We start from the raw sequence: 18,400 nt of genomic DNA, 5'->3' as shown, positions 1-18,400 counted from the left end.
ACACCCCCATTTGTTAATGGCCACTCCTTTTTATAGTTTTTTTGCATAAACTTGTTGAATGTCATGTAAAGACCTTGTGTACAAAGTTTGAGCGATCGGAACGATACGCAACTGCCCATAAGTTTAATTAACAATTTACGCGATCAAGGAAATTTTCTGTATTTACGCCCCCATTTGTTAATGGCCACTCCTTTTTATAGTTTTTTTGAATAAACTTGTTGAATGTCATGTAAAGAACTGGTGTACAAAGTTTGAGCGATCGGAACGATATGCTACTAGCCCTAAGTTAATTTAACAACTAAACACATATAGGAAATACGCAGTTTTCGGGCTGCCATTTGTTAATGGCCACTCCTTTTTATAGTTTTTTTGCATAAACTTGTTGAATGTCATGTAAAGACCTTGTGTACAAAGTTTGAGCGATCGGAACGATACGCAACTGCCCATAAGTTTAATTAACAATTTACGCGATCAAGGAAATTCGCTGTATTTACGCCCTCATTTGTTATTAGCCACTCCTTTTTATAGTTTTTTTGCATAAACTTGTTGAATGTCATGTAAAGACCTTGTGTACAAAGTTTGAGCGATCGGAACGATACGCAACTGCCCATAAGTTTAATTAACAATTTACGCGATCAAGGAAATTTGCTGTATTTACGCCCCCATTTGTTATTAGCCACTCCTTTTTTTAATTTTTTTGCTTGACATTGTTGAATGTCATGTAAAGAACTGGTGTACAAAGTTTGAGCGATCGGAACGATATGCTACTAGCCCTAAGTTAATTTAACAACTAAACGCATATAGGAAATACGCAGTTTTCGGGCTGCCATTTGTTAATGGCCACTCCTTTTTATAGTTTTTTTGCATAAACTTGTTGAATGTCATGTAAAGACCTTGTGTACAAAGTTTGAGCGATCGGAACGATACGCAACTGCCCATAAGTTTAATTAACAATTTACGCGATCAAGGAAATTCGCTGTATTTACGCCCCCATTTCTTATTAGCCACTCCTTTTTTTAATTTTTTTGCTTGACATTGTTGAATGTCATGTAAAGAACTGGTGTACAAAGTTTGAGCGATCGGAACAATATGCTACTAGCCCTAAGTTAATTTAACAACTAAACACATATAGGGAATACGCAGTTTTCGGGCTGCCATTTATTAATGGCCACTCCTTTTTATAGTTTTTTTGCATAAACTTGTTGAATGTCATGTAAAGACCTTGTGTACAAAGTTTGAGCGATCAGAACGATACGCAACTGCCCATAAGTTTAATTAGCAATTTACGCGATCAAGGAAATTCGCTGTATTTACACCCCCATTTGTTAATGGCCACTCCTTTTTATAGTTTTTTTGCATAAACTTGTTGAATGTCATGTAAAGACCTTGTGTACAAAGTTTGAGCGATCGGAACGATACGCAACTGCCCATAAGTTTAATTAACAATTTACGCGATCAAGGAAATTTTCTGTATTTACGCCCCCATTTGTTAATGGCCACTCCTTTTTATAGTTTTTTTGAATAAACTTGTTGAATGTCATGTAAAGACCTTGTGTACAAAGTTCGAGCGATCGGAACGATACGCAACTACCCCTAAGTTAAGTTAACAACTAATCACATATAGTGAATACGCAGTTTTTGGGCTGCTTTTTGTTATTAGCCACTCGATATTTAAATTTTTTTGCATAAACTTGTTGAATGTCATGTAAAGACCTTGTGTACAAAGTTTGAGCGATCGGAACGATACGCAACTGCCCATAAGTTTAACTAACAATTTACGCGATCAAGGAAATTCGCTGTATTTACGCCCCCATTTGTTATTAGCCACGCCTTTTTTTAATTTTTTTGTTTGACATTATTGAATGTCATGTAAAGACCCTGTGTACAAAGTTTGAGCGATCGGAACGATATGCTACTAGCCCTAAGTTAATTTAACAACTAAACACATATAGGGAATACGCAGTTTTCGGGCTGCCATTTGTTATTAGCCACTCCTTTTTATAGTTTTTTTACATAACCTTGTTGAATGTGATGTAAAGACCTTGTGTACAAAGTTTGAGCGATCGGAACGATATGCTACTAGCCCTAAGTTAATTTAACAACTAAACACATATAGGGAATACGCAGTTTTCGGGCTGCCATTTGTTATTAGCCACTCCTTTTTATAGTTTTTTTACATAACCTTGTTGAATGTGATGTAAAGACCTTGTGTACAAAGTTTGAGCGATCGGAACGATATGCTACTAGCCCTAAGTTAATTTAACAACTAAACACATATAGGAAATACGCAGTTTTCGGGCTGCCATTTGTTAATGGCCACTCCTTTTTCTAGTTTTTTTGCATAAACTTGTTGAATGTCATGTAAAGACCTTGTGTACAAAGTTTGAGCGATCAGAACGATACGCAACTGCCCATAAGTTTAATAAGCAATTTACGCGATCAAGGAAATTCGCTGTATTTACGCCCCCATTTGTTAATGGCCACTCCTTTTTTTAATTTTTTTGCTTGACATTGTTGAATGTCATGTAAAGAACTGGTGTACAAAGTTTGAGCGATCGGAACGATACGCAACTGCCCATAAGTTTAATTAACAATTTACGCGATCAAGGAAATTTGCTGTATTTACGCCCCCAATTGTTATTAGCCACTCCTTTTTTTAATTTTTTTGCTTGACATTGTTGAATGTCATGTAAAGAACTGGTGTACAAAATTTGAGCTATCGGAACGATACGCAACTACCCCTAAGTTAAGTTAACAACTAATCACATATAGTGAATACGCAGTTTTTGGGCTGCTTTTTGTTATTAGCCACTCGATATTTAAATTTTTTTGCATAAACTTGTTGAATGTCATGTAAAGACCTTGTGTACAAAGTTTGAGCGATCGGAACGATACGCAACTGCCCATAAGTTTAACTAACAATTTACGCGATCAAGGAAATTCGCTGTATTTACGCCCCCATTTGTTATTAGCCACGCCTTTTTTTAATTTTTTTGTTTGACATTGTTGAATGTCATGTAAAGACCCTGTGTACAAAGTTTGAGTGATCGGAACGATAGGCAACTACCCCTAAGTTAATTTAACAACTAATCACATATAGGGAGTACGCAGTTTTTGGGCTGCCATTTGTTATTAGCCACTCGATATTTAAATTTTTTTGCTTAACATTGTTGAATATCATGTAAAGACCTTGTGTACAAAGTTTGAGCGATCGGAACGATATGCTACTAGCCCTAAGTTAATTTAACAACTAAACACATATAGGGAATACGCAGTTTTCGGGCTGCCATTTGTTATTAGCCACTCCTTTTTATAGTTTTTTTACATAACCTTGTTGAATGTGATGTAAAGACCTTGTGTACAAAGTTTGAGCGATCGGAACGATATGCTACTAGCCCTAAGTTAATTTAACAACTAAACACATATAGGAAATACGCAGTTTTCGGGCTGCCATTTGTTAATGGCCACTCCTTTTTCTAGTTTTTTTGCATAAACTTGTTGAATGTCATGTAAAGACCTTGTGTACAAAGTTTGAGCGATCAGAACGATACGCAACTGCCCATAAGTTTAATAAGCAATTTACGCGATCAAGGAAATTCGCAGTATTTACGCCCCCATTTGTTATTAGCCACTCCTTTTTTTAATTTTTTTGCTTGACATTGTTGAATGTAATGTAAAGAACTTGTGTACAAAGTTTGAGCGATCGCAACGATACGCTACTACTCCTAAGTTAATTTAACAACTAAACACATATAGGGAATACGCAGTTTTTGGGCTGCCATTTGTTATTAGCCACTCGATATTTAAATTTTTTTGCTTAACATTGTTGAATATCATGTAAAGACCTTGTGTACAAAGTTTGAGCGATCGGAACGATAAGCAACTGCCCATAAGTTTAATTAACAATTTACGCGATCAAGGAAATTTGCTGTATTTACGCCCCCATTTGTTATTAGCCACTCCTTTTTTTAATTTTTTTGCTTGACATTGTTGAATGTCATGTAAAGAACTGGTGTACAAAGTTTGAACGATCGGAACGATATGCTACTAGCCCTAAGTTAATTTAACAACTAAACACATATAGGAAATACGCAGTTTTCGGGCTGCCATTTGTTAATGGCCACTCCTTTTTATAGTTTTTTTGCATAAACTTGTTGAATGTCATGTAAAGACCTTGTGTACGAAGTTTGAGCGATCGGAACGATAGGCAACTACCCCTAAGTTAATTTAACAACTAATCACATATAGGGAGTACGCAGTTTTTGGGCTGCCATTTGTTATTAGCCACTCTATATTTAAATTTTTTTGCTTAACATTGTTGAATATCATGTAAAGACCTTGTGTACAAAGGGTCTAGCAGGATAAGATAGTCAAAACTGCCCCGAAGTGATTCAGGAAACTAACTATACTCCCATGTTCAGCATGGAAAAAGACTACGATTTCCAGATTTTCAGACCCCTAAACCCATACGGGGCCCTATAAGGCCCAGTTTTGTCATTTTTGGTTTTTCGACGATATCTCAATCAGTTTTTGAGCTAGAAAAAACTTTTTTTTTTCAAATTGTAGGGTATTTTAAGCCCGATCAAATGGTGCTAGTTTGAAAAAATTTTGGCGCGAAATTCAAATATTTAGAGACGTTCGAAAATTTTGAAATTCGATATTTCCGGAATGGGGACCGACTCAACGCCAAAAAAAAAATATGTTGTTTCTAAACATCTCAAAAATATGTGTGATTTTTCTTAGATTTTTGAAAGTGGTGGAACGACCCCAAAAAAAATAAAAACCAACAAAAAATTTAGTTTTTTGATCCTACAGCCTTGTAGATTAGATCTACGTTAAAACAAATAGCACCATTGCATTCTACGTAAAAAAATACATCGAAAATATGTATCATATGTTTAGAAAAAATTCAAGTCATCATGCAAATCCGTACATGATAAAATCGGCCCTGCCGATCGGCTCCACTTACACTGTAAATATTTATTATTTGTCGATTTAACGTCCTCAAGAGATTGTTTTCAAACATGTTATACATATTTTCAATGTATTTTTTTCCGTAGAATATTATGGTGCTATTGTTTTTATCATAAAATTTACCTCATGAGCGCTCGAGGCCAAAAATTGAAAAAAAAATTAAGTTTTTCGCATTTTGCGTATTTTATGAATGTTGTGTTTTATGAAAAAAATCAGGAACGATATCGTATTTTCCATAAAGAAATACATCGAAAACGTGCATTGAAAATGCGTAAAGGTTTTCTACTCAAGATTTATTTATAGTTGCAAATCATGATATTTGTCTACATTTAATAATATTATTACTTTTTGAATTTTTACAATCTGAGCCGACCTTATAGTATTCAAATTCTGCTAAAACATTTTTAAATTGAGTTTACTATCACTTTAATTTATACTTTTGACGACTTGATTTTGATTTGTAATATTTATGAATTTCATGTTATGACATCAAATCATACCGCACTATTCACCACCAATCTTCTACTTTGAAATTTTTCTGGAATAAATAAATAAAATGGTACAACTTTTTAAAGTTTAAGGCACTGATATTTATTACAAGCTTAAACACATAGGCTAATATATAATGTGATTGAGCTTTACGTATTGGCTTTTCAGTTTATTTATACATCTTATTTAACAATTTACATAAAATAATACCATGACTTTAGTGCAATTTGATTCGGCAGATTTTGACCTTAATAGCTCTATGAATCTTCGTCGCTGTCTTCTTCTATAACGGGAACGACTTCGTTTCGTTCAAAAATCTTGGTGAGATGCTCTGCAGGTCGAAGAATGCGAGACAAATATCTAGCATGAGACAAATAGTAAACAACTGCAGCAACATGAGAGCAACAACCGATCGTTCGCATCCCATTAGCACATTCGCAATAATATCGCTGAATTCCACCACATCCAATTGAATTGGGTTTGTAATCGATGTAACAGTTGTAAGTCTTTTTTTCAATATGCCTCGATCTCACACGCAATTTGAGAATGTTCTCTACATCTTTATGAAACTGCACAGTCATCTCATTATTGTCATCTATCATTTCTGCCAAATAAGAAATCGATTGCTGCAGTTGATAAGTTCCAGTAAATAGCGTAATTAGATCATTTTCTGTCATTTCTGGAAAATCATCCACATCAGAGGAACTCAATTTTGTAAATTCACTCGTTCGGCGACTCCATCTTCCTGTCGCTACATCTTCAGCTAAAGTATTTTCCGTACCGTGTTTTGAAATTACTTGATTGAGAATATCTTCATTTGTAGAAGCTCTAGACACCAGCCGTTTCCCGAATTCATTAATTAAAAAACAAACGACTTTACAATAAAGACTGGCTTCGACTAGAAAGCGATTATCTAGTTGCTGGTGGAAAATTTTATATTTTTGAGCCACGGCACCATGAACAGCTTCTACAACCCACCGAATCATTGTAACACGGCGAGAATTATTCGCTGCTTCTGCTGTTAATTGCTTTTCTCCTTGTTTTTTTAAGGATGGCATGAGAACTCGGTATTTCATATTTTCTAATAGTTGCAGTACGTCACGGAATCCACGGTCGAGTACGAAAACGTCACCTGCTTTACACATAAGATTTTTCAAATCATCATTTTCAGTTAGCAGTTGTTCCAAAATCTTGGCATCATTGTCTTTGGCGGAGAAAGGCCCAAGCACATCAACAATATATCCATCAGTAGTACAAATAGTGAAGGGCTTACATAAAGGAAGCTTCTTGTGTCCCGAGTAGGACCTCCTTTGGTATTCGTTATTGGCGCTCTTCTGATGTTTCAAGTAGGTTCCATCACCAACCAATGTGAGATTACTGTCTTTTATATTGTGAAGTTTCTGGAGGAGAATTGTTGAGTGGTTTTCAATCAAGTCATTTCTATTTACAGCTTTCAACCCGAAGCGCGAAGGTAATACATCTTTTTCAAATGATTTTAAAATTGATTTTGAAAATTCAGATACTTGCTGAGGTCGGTCTAGACCGAAGACAGAGCTAATCATTTCGTTTGAATTTCCAGTTCGCAATCTGAATAGAAAAATCACTAGAGCTTGGTTTACGGTGCGATTATCCGTATTCCTTAAAGAAGTCATCATTTCTCGCAATCGAATTAACTGTTCCCAGTTAAGTCCAGTAAAAGTTTGAATTCTTTTTTCAGATATAGCAAAGTCGCCGACTCTGTGATGTAGTTCTCTATCTGAAGTTACAGTGAAAGCTTGGAATAATTTAGTTATGTCATCGACTGTAACCAAAGATGAATGAGAAACGACTGTCAAATTATTTATTTCATCTGCATAGAATTTTTTGTTTATCAGATGAATTGTGCAACATCTATTCCCTTTTGGAATGAAGATTTGTTTTTCAACAAAAACTTGGTGACGCGCTTCGAAAGGTACAGAAATGAACCCAGATTTTTTTCCACACAAACAACAAGAATTATGCGTAGAAGTGATTCTTCTATATGGCAACTCAATGGTCTCTTCTTCTTTTTTATTATCAACTAATAACTTTTTCGATAGTTGGAATGGCGGATCACTATGAGAAGGTTGAGAAGCGACTTCTGAAGATGAACTGGATTCTTGACTTTCAGTTTGAGGAACATGTTCAAGTTTTCTTTGTTTTGACCTTGCGAAACGAGCAGCCCCAGCACATTTTATGCATAGAATATCATTAACCACCACCGTTCTTGCAAAAACATCTGAAAGGGTTGTCGCTTCTTCTTCATTGCTCACAGTCTGTTTGTAGCCAGACATTTTCTTCTTTGCCAGACCACATCCTGCGCAACTATCTCCGACTGTCGTATCAGCCATTGTGAATGGAATCTGAAATGAAAAAAATGCGACCCTCTAGTAATTGTATTTGTAAAGAAGTGATTGCCGTCAGGTGGTAGACAGACAAACGTTTTTTTACGGAATTTAATCTACACGCACATTCATTCTTTTATTTATTTATTTGATAGAACATGTTTAGTAATTGCTTTAATACACCAATATACACAAACATTGGATTTTATTTACATTATTTAAAGAAAATCATATAACCGTGTTGGTCAATAATGACCTTATTTAACATAGTTACCAAATAAATCGTTACAATTTTTTCGCAAATAACATCGCTTATAAAGTGTTTCCTTGGAAAGTAACAATGTTAAAGTAACGGCGTATTTTTTTTAATTTAACGGTTGTAGTTCAACTTTGTTACTTTCGAAAAAAAATGTCAACGACGTTATTTGGTAACGACGTTGAATAACGGCGATAAATAACGCCATTATTTCCTAAAAATGTTATAATTTTTTTTTAATCAGGGCAGCATTAGCACTAATGAGCAACTTTGAAATTATTTCTATATAGTATGTTAATGTCTTATAGGAAACAAAATTTTTTTTTAAATAACGCATATTAACAAATAACGAGGTTACTTTAACGGCATTATTTTCGAAAAAAAATTAATGACGTTACTTTCGGAAAAAAATTATAACGTCGTTATTAACGTTAACGGTAACTTAAACGGTAACTTAACGGTTAAATAAAAATAGTTGAAATTATTTGAGTATAAAACTCAATAGCAAATAAATTGATATAGCCAGAAAGCAGACTTCTGTCGGCTTTGCTCGTCTTTTAGATTAGAACATTATTCATCATTTTTAAGGATTTTTCCATTATTTTTGGTAGACACTGTTTGTTACAACTAATTTATTTATTAAGTCCTACGCACCGTTTTGCGGCCTAATTTTTTTACCTCATTGTTTATTTCGATTCTACCAATTATTAAATTATTTATTGAATTCGATCAGTGCGAAAAGACCGTTTTTAAATAAATAAATACAACTTTTTCTTTTTGTGATTTTTATTCTCGTCCGGACTCTATTAATTAACAAATTCCACACTCTGTTCGCTACACGACATTTATTATTTGTTTTATTAGTTGACTTATTGTTTATTTAATCTATTTATTTTCGTTAATACATTCCAGTTTTTTCCGTCATTTAATTTCTCGCGCGCTTTTATATTTAAATAATTAAAAGTACTGAAAATGGCACACTACATTTTTATTTGTTTAGGATTTTTCATTTATTTATTTATTTATTTAATCATTACCTGCGATAGGAACACCGAGGCGATCGTCACTCTATCTGTTTCTTACGTGACTGTCTTTGGGAGCTGTCGGCTTTGCTCGTCTTTTAGATTAGAACATTTTTTCGTCATTTTTAAGGATTTTTCCATTATTTTCGGTATGTACTCAATATTAAAATTAATTTATTTATTAAGTCTTACCTCCGTCCCGCCGCTTAATCTACTTGTCTCATTGTTTATTTCATTTTTACCGTTTATTAAATTATTTATTAAGTTGTTTAAGCGCGAAAAGCCCGTTAATTGATAGGATTGTTTGTGCTCTATTAACTTGAGTAAGTATATGTAATAGTCAAATAAATACCTACCCTGCCTGCCGGGTAGGCCAGCGTGTGAATAAATACAAAAACACTGAGAAACGCAGTATTTTTGCTTTCGGAGCCTTCTATATGTATTCTAGGCTAAAACCAATAGCACTTTTGTATTCTATGTGAAAAAATGCATCGAAAACATGTATAATACGCAAAAATGCACAATTTCGTCGCTTATACACGGGCTCTTATGGAGAGCATCATAAACAAAACGGTATTATAGAGTGCAAAACTAGTTAAGAGAACTTTTCAAAAAACTATACTAAGGAAGGATAAATATTAAAGAAAGCTGTATGCGAAGTCAGAGTTGCGGTCACCATTGGAAATAATAATTATCGAATTAAAATGCGAACGAAAACTCGAGTTTGTAGGTTATGCGGGGAAGTGCGGGGGGACCCCCCGGCCCTGACTCTCCATGAGGACAGCATAGCATTAACTACCTTAAACTCCCGACCTTCCACATCATCATTAGCTCATACTGGTACGCGGAGGTATGTTATGTTGAACTATGAATTCTCAGTGTATAATGGCACTGATAATATATGTATGATATCTGTTTTCGATGTATTTTTTTACGTAGAATTCAATGGTGCTATTTGTTTTAACATAGATCTAATCTACAAGGCTGTAGGATCAAAAAACTAAATTTTTTGTTGGTTTTTATTTTTTTTGGGGTCGTTCCACCACTTTCAAAAATCTAAGAAAAATCACACATATTTTTGAGATGTTTAGAAACAACATATTGTTTTTTTGGCGTTGAGTCGGTCCCCATTCCGGAAATATCGAATTTCAAAATTTTCGAACGTCTCTAAATATTTGAATTTCGCGCCAAAATTTTTTCAATCTAGCACCATTTGATCGGGCTTAAAATACCCTACAATTTGAAAAAAAAAAGTTTTTTCTAGCTCAAAAACTGATTGAGATATCGTCGAAAAACCAAAAATGACAAAACTGGGCCTTATAGGGCCCCGTATGGGTTTAGGGGTCTGAAAATCTGGAAATCGTAGTCTTTTTCCATGCTGAACATGGGAGTATAGTTAGTTTCCTGAATCACTTCGGGGCAGTTTTGACTATCTTATCCTGCTAGACCCTTTGAGCGATCGGAACGATACGCAACTGCCCATAAGTTTAACTAACAATTTACGCGATCAAGGAAATTCGCTGTATTTACGCCCCCATTTGTTAATGGCCACTCCTTTTTATAGTTTTTTTGCTTGACATTGTTGAATGTCATGTAAAGAACTGGTGTACAAAGTTTGCGCGATCGGAACGATATGCTACTAGCCCTAAGTTAATTTAACAACTAAACACATATAGGGAATACGCAGTTTTTGGGCTGCCATTTGTTATTAGCCACTCGATATTTAAATTTTTTTGCTTAACATTGTTGAATGTCATGTAAAGAACTTGTGTACAAAGTTTGAGGTATCGGAACGATACCCTACTACCCCTATGTTTAATTAACAATTTACGCGATCAAGAAAATTCGCTGTATTTACGCCCCCATTTGTTATTAGCCACTCCTTTTTTTAATTTTTTTGCTTGACATTGTTGAATGTCATGTAAAGAACTGGTGTACAAAGTTTGAACGATCGGAACGATATGCTACTAGCCCTAAGTTAATTTAACAACTAAACACATATAGGAAATACGCAGTTTTCGGGCTGCCATTTGTTAATGGCCACTCCTTTTTATAGTTTTTTTGCATAAACTTGTTGAATGTCATGTAAAGACCTTGTGTACGAAGTTTGAGCGATCGGAACGATAGGCAACTACCCCTAAGTTAATTTAACAACTAATCACATATAGGGAGTACGCAGTTTTTGGGCTGCCATTTGTTATTAGCCACTCTATATTTAAATTTTTTTGCTTAACATTGTTGAATATCATGTAAAGACCTTGTGTACAAAGTTTGAGCGATCGGAACGATACGCAACTGCCCATAAGTTTAACTAACAATTTACGCGATCAAGGAAATTCGCTGTATTTACGCCCCCATTTGTTAATGGCCACTCCTTTTTATAGTTTTTTTGCTTGACATTGTTGAATGTCATGTAAAGAACTGGTGTACAAAGTTTGCGCGATCGGAACGATATGCTACTAGCCCTAAGTTAATTTAACAACTAAACACATATAGGAAATACGCAGTTTTCGGGCTGCCATTTGTTAATGGCCACTCCTTTTTATAGTTTTTTTGCATAAACTTGTTGAATGTCATGTAAAGACCTTGTGTACAAAGTTTGAGCGATCAGAACGATACGCAACTGCCCATACGTTTAATTAGCAATTTACGCGATCAAGGAAATTCGCTGTATTTACGCCCCCATTTGTTAATGGCCACTCCTTTTTATAGTTTTTTTGCATAAACTTGTTGAATGTCATGTAAAGACCTTGTGTACAAAGTTTGAGCGATCGGAACGATACGCAACTACCCCTAAGTTAAGTTAACAATTTACGCGATCAAGGAAATTCGCTGTATTTACGCCCCCATTTGTTAATGGCCACTCCTTTTTATAGTTTTTTTGAATAAACTTGTTGAATGTCATGTAAAGACCTTGTGTACAAAGTTTGAGCGATCGGAACGATAGGCAACTACCCCTAAGTTAATTTAACAACTAATCACATATAGGGAGTACGCAGTTTTTGGGCTGCCATTTGTTATTAGCCACTCGATATTTAAATTTTTTTGCTTAACATTGTTGAATATCATGTAAAGACCTTGTGTACAAAGTTTGAGCGATCGGAACGATACGCAACTGCCCCTAAGTTAATTTAACAACTAATCACATATAGGGAGTACGCAGTTTTTGGGCTGCCATTTGTTATTAGCCACTCGATATTTAAATTTTTTTGCTTAACATTGTTGAATATCATGTAAAGACCTTGTGTACAAAGTTTGAGCGATCGGAACGATACGCAACTGCCCATAAGTTTAACTAACAATTTACGCGATCAAGGAAATTCGCTGTATTTACGCCCCCATTTGTTAATGGCCACTCCTTTTTATAGTTTTTTTGCTTGACATTGTTGAATGTCATGTAAAGAACTGGTGTACAAAGTTTGCGCGATCGGAACGATATGCTACTAGCCCTAAGTTAATTTAACAACTAAACACATATAGGAAATACGCAGTTTTCTGGCTGCCATTTGTTAATGGCCACTCCTTTTTATAGTTTTTTTGCATAAACTTGTTGAATGTCATGTAAAGACCTTGTGTACAAAGTTTGAGCGATCAGAACGATACGCAACTGCCCATACGTTTAATTAGCAATTTACGCGATCAAGGAAATTCGCTGTATTTACGCCCCCATTTGTTATTAGCCACTCCTTTTTTTAATTTTTTTGCTTGACATTGTTGAATGTAATGTAAAGACCTTGTGTACAAAGTTGAGCGATCGGAACGATACGCAACTGCCCCTAAGTTAATTTAACAACTAATCACATATAGGGAGTACGCAGTTTTTGGGCTGCCATTTGTTATTAGCCACTCGATATTTAAATTTTTTTGCTTAACATTGTTGAATATCATGTAAAGACCTTGTGTACAAAGTTTGAGCGATCGGAACGATACGCAACTGCCCATAAGTTTAACTAACAATTTACGCGATCAAGGAAATTCGCTGTATTTACGCCCCCATTTGTTAATGGCCACTCCTTTTTATAGTTTTTTTGCTTGACATTGTTGAATGTCATGTAAAGAACTGGTGTACAAAGTTTGCGCGATCGGAACGATATGCTACTAGCCCTAAGTTAATTTAACAACTAAACACATATAGGAAATACGCAGTTTTCGGGCTGCCATTTGTTAATGGCCACTCCTTTTTATAGTTTTTTTGCATAAACTTGTTGAATGTCATGTAAAGACCTTGTGTACAAAGTTTGAGCGATCAGAACGATACGCAACTGCCCATACGTTTAATTAGCAATTTACGCGATCAAGGAAATTCGCTGTATTTACGCCCCCATTTGTTAATGGCCACTCCTTTTTATAGTTTTTTTGCATAAACTTGTTGAATGTCATGTAAAGACCTTGTGTACAAAGTTTGAGCGATCGGAACGATACGCAACTACCCCTAAGTTAAGTTAACAATTTACGCGATCAAGGAAATTCGCTGTATTTACGCCCCCATTTGTTATTAGCCACTCCTTTTTTTAATTTTTTTGCTTGACATTGTTGAATGTCATGTAAAGAACTGGTGTACAAAGTTTGAGCGATCGCAACGATACGCTACTACTCCTAAGTTAATTTAACAACTAAACACATATTGGGAATACGCAGTTTTTGGGCTGCCATTTGTTATTAGCCACTCGATATTTAAATTTTTTTGCTTAACATTGTTGAATGTCATGTAAAGACCTTGTGTACAAAGTTTGAGCGATCGGAACGATACGCAACTACCCCTAAGTTTAATTAACAATTTACGCGATCAAGGAAATTCGCTGTATTTACGCCCCCATTTGTTATTAGCCACTCCTTTTTTTAATTTTTTTGCTTGACATTGTTGAATGTAATGTAAAGAACTTGTGTACAAAATTTGAGCGATCGCAACGATACGCTACTACTCCTAAGTTAATTTAACAACTAAACACATATAGGGAATACGCAGTTTTTGGGCTGCCATTTGTTAAAAGCCACTCGATATTTAAATTTTTTTGCTTAACATTGTTGAATGTCATGTAAAGACCTTGTGTACAAAGTTTGAGCGATCGGAACGATACGCAACTACCCCTAAGTTTAATTAACAATTTACGCGATCAAGGAAATTCGCTGTATTTACGCCCCCATTTGTTATTAGCAACTCCTTTTTTTAATTTTTTTGCTTGACATTGTTGAATGTCATGTAAAGAACTGGTGTACAAAGTTTGAGCGATCGGAACGATACGCAACTACCCCTAAGATTAATTAACAATTTAGTCTATCAAGGAAATTCACTGTATTTACGCCCCCATTTGTTATTAGCCACTCCTTTTTTTAATTTTTCTGCTTGACATTGTTGAATGTCATGTAAAGAACTGGTGTACAAAGTTTGAGCGATCGGAACGATACGCTACTACCCCTAAGTTAATTTAACAACTAAACACATATAGGAAATACGCAGTTTTATGTCTGCCATTTGTTATTAGCCACTCCTTTTTATAGTTTTTTTACATAACCTTGTTAAATGTCATGTAAAGACCTTGTGTACAAAGTTTGAGCGATCGGAAGGATACGCAACTACCCCTAAGTTTAATTAACAATTTACGCGATCAAGGAAATTCGCTGTATTTACGCCCCCATTTGTTATTAGCCACTCCTTTTTTTAATTTTTTTGCTTGACATTGTTGAATGTCATGTAAAGATCTTGTGTACAAAGTTTAAGCGATCGGAACGATACGCAACTACCCTTAAGTTTAATTAACAATTTACGCGATCAAGGAAATTCGCTGTATTTACGCCTCCATTTGTTATTAGCCACTCGATATTTAAATTTTTTTGCTTGACGTTGTTAAATGTCATGTAAAGACCTTGTGTACAAAGTTTGAGCGATCGGAACGATACGCAACTACCCCTAAGTTTAATTAACAATTTACGCGATCAAGGAAATTCGCTGTATTTACGCCCCCATTTGTTATTAGCCACTCCTTTTTTTAGTTTTTTCGCTTGACATTGTTGAATGTCATGTAAAGAACTGGTGAACAAATTTTGAGCGATCGGAACGATACGCTACTAGCCCTAAGTTAATTTAACAACTAAACACATATAGGGAATACGCAGTTTTTGGGCTGCCATTTGTTATTAGCCACTCGATATTTAAATTTTTTTGCTTAACATTGTTGAATGTCATGTAAAGAACTTGTGTACAAAGTTTGAGGTATCGGAACGATACCCTACTACCCCTATGTTTAATTAACAATTTACGCGATCAAGAAAATTCGCTGTATTTACGCCCCCATTTGTTATTAGCCACTCCTTTTTTTAATTTTTTTGCTTGACATTGTTGAATGTCATGTAAAGATCTTGTGTACAAAGTTTAAGCGATCGGAACGATACGCAACTACCCTTAAGTTTAATTAACAATTTACGCGATCAAGGAAATTCGCTGTATTTACGCCTCCATTTGTTATTAGCCACTCGATATTTAAATTTTTTTGCTTGACGTTGTTAAATGTCATGTAAAGACCTTGTGTACAAAGTTTGAGCGATCGGAACGATACGCAACTACCCCTAAGTTTAATTAACAATTTACGCGATCAAGGAAATTCGCTGTATTTACGCCCCCATTTGTTATTAGCCACTCCTTTTTTTAGTTTTTTCGCTTGACATTGTTGAATGTCATGTAAAGAACTGGTGAACAAATTTTGAGCGATCGGAACGATACGCTACTAGCCCTAAGTTAATTTAACAACTAAACACATATAGGGAATACGCAGTTTTTGGGCTGCCATTTGTTATTAGCCACTCGATATTTAAATTTTTTTGCTTAACATTGTTGAATGTCATGTAAAGAACTTGTGTACAAAGTTTGAGGTATCGGAACGATACCCAACTACCCCTATGTTTAATTAACAATTTACGCGATCAAGAAAATTCGCTGTATTTACGCCCCCATTTGTTATTATCCACTCCTTTTTTTAATTTTTTTGCTTGACATTGTTGAATGTCATGTAAAGACCTTGTGTACAATGTTTGAGCTATCGCAACGATACGATACTACTCCTAAGTTAATTTAACAACTAAACACATATAGGGAATACGCAGTTTTATGGCTGCCATTTGTTATTAGCCACTCCTTTTGATAGTTTGTTCACATAACCTTGTTAAATGTCATGTAAAGACCTTGTGTACAAAGTTTGAGCGATCGGAACGATACGCAACTACCCCTAAGTTTAATTAACAATTTACGCGATCAAGGAAATTCGCTGTATTTACGCCCCCATTTGTTATTAGCCACTCCTTTTTTTAATTTTTTTGCTTGACATTGTTGAATGTAATGTAAAGAACTTGTGTACAAAGTTTGAGCGATCGCAACGATACGCTACTACTCCGAAGTTAATTTAACAACTAAACACATATAGGGAATACGCAGTTTTTGGGCTGCCATTTGTTATTAGCCACTCGATATTTAAATTTTTTTGCTTAACATTGTTGAATGTCATGTAAAGACCTTGTGTACAAAGTTTGAGCGATCGGAACGATACGCAACTAACCCTAAGTTTAATTAACAATTTACGCGATCAAGGAAATTCGCTGTATTTACGCCCCCATTTGTTATTAGCCACTCCTTTTTTTAATTTTTTTGCTTGACATTGTTGAATGTCATGTAAAGAACTGGTGTACAAAGTTTGAGCGATCGGAACGATACGCTACTACCCCTAAGTTAATTTAACAACTAAACACATATAGGGAATACGCAGTTTTATGGCTGCCATTTGTTATTAGCCACTCCTTTTTATAGTTTTTTTACATAACGTTGTTAAATGTCATGTAAATACCTTGTGTACAAAGTTTGAGCGATCGGAACGATACGCAACTACCCCTAAGTTTAATTAACAATTTACGCGATCAAGGAAATTCGCTGTATTTACGCCCCCATTTGTTATTAGCCACTCCTTTTTTTAATTTTTTTGCTTGACATTGTTGAATGTAATGTAATGAACTTGTGTACAAAGTTTGAGCGATCGCAACGATACGCAACTACCCCTAAGTTAATTTAACAACTAAACACATATAGGGAATACGCAGTTTTATGGCTGCCATTTGTTATTAGCCACTCCTTTTTATAGTTTTTTTACATAACGTTGTTAAATGTCATGTAAATACCTTGTGTACAAAGTTTGAGCGATCGGAACGATGCGCAACTACCCCTAAGTTTAATTAACAATTTACGCGATCAAGGAAATTCGCTGTATTTACGCCCCCATTTGTTATTAGCCACTCCTTTTTTTAATTTTTTTGCTTGACATTGTTGAATGTAATGTAAAGAACTTGTGTACAAAGTTTGAGCGATCGCAACGATACGCAACTACCCCTAAGTTTAATTAACAATTTACGCGATCAAGGAAATTCGCTGTATTTACGCCCCCATTTGTTATCAGCCACTCCTTTTTTTAGTTTTTATGCTTGACATTGTTGAATGTCATGTAAAGAACATGTGTACGAAGTTTGAGGTATCGGAACGATACGCTACTAGCCCTAAGTTAATTTAACAACTAAACACATATAGGGAATACGCAGTTTTTGGGTTGCCATTTGTTATTAGCCACTCGACATTTAAATTTTTTTGCTTAACATTGTTGAATGTCATGTAAAGACCTTGTGTACAAAGTTTGAGCGATCGGAACGATACGCAACTGCCCATAAGTTTAACTAACAATTTACGCGATCAAGGAAATTCGCTGTATTTACGCCCCCATTTGTTAATGGCCACTCCTTTTTATAGTTTTTTTGCTTGACATTGTTGAATGTCATGTAAAGAACTGGTGTACAAAGTTTGCGCGATCGGAACGATATGCTACTAGCCCTAAGTTAATTTAACAACTAAACACATATAGGAAATACGCAGTTTTCGGGCTGCCATTTGTTAATGGCCACTCCTTTTTATAGTTTTTTTGCATAAACTTGTTGAATGTCATGTAAAGACCTTGTGTACAAAGTTTGAGCGATCAGAACGATACGCAACTGCCCATACGTTTAATTAGCAATTTACGCGATCAAGGAAATTCGCTGTATTTACGCCCCCATTTGTTAATGGCCACTCCTTTTTATAGTTTTTTTGCATAAACTTGTTGAATGTCATGTAAAGACCTTGTGTACAAAGTTTGAGCGATCGGAACGATACGCAACTACCCCTAAGTTAAGTTAACAATTTACGCGATCAAGGAAATTCGCTGTATTTACGCCCCCATTTGTTAATGGCCACTCCTTTTTATAGTTTTTTTGAATAAACTTGTTGAATG

At 35.2% G+C, this 18,400-nt stretch overlaps 1 protein-coding gene across 1 annotated transcript; it reads right to left on the bottom strand.

Annotated features, from left to right (window-relative positions):
* Positions 1 to 5,720: 5,720 nt before the first annotated feature.
* Positions 5,721 to 7,832, bottom strand: LOC131674731 (uncharacterized). Its single transcript, XM_058953575.1, has one exon. The coding sequence runs from the start codon at positions 7,830 to 7,832 to the stop codon at positions 5,721 to 5,723; it is 2,112 nt and encodes a 703-aa protein (XP_058809558.1).
* Between the last annotated feature and the right edge of the window lie 10,568 nt (positions 7,833 to 18,400).

This window comes from Phymastichus coffea, unplaced genomic scaffold (genome assembly GCF_024137745.1).
Source record: "Phymastichus coffea isolate CEN01 unplaced genomic scaffold, Cenicafe_Pcof_1.1 PCOF00290, whole genome shotgun sequence".
NCBI lineage: Eukaryota > Metazoa > Arthropoda > Insecta > Hymenoptera > Eulophidae > Phymastichus > Phymastichus coffea.
Note: the sequence above shows the minus strand (reverse complement) of the source record. Positions and strands in the feature narration are given on the sequence as shown.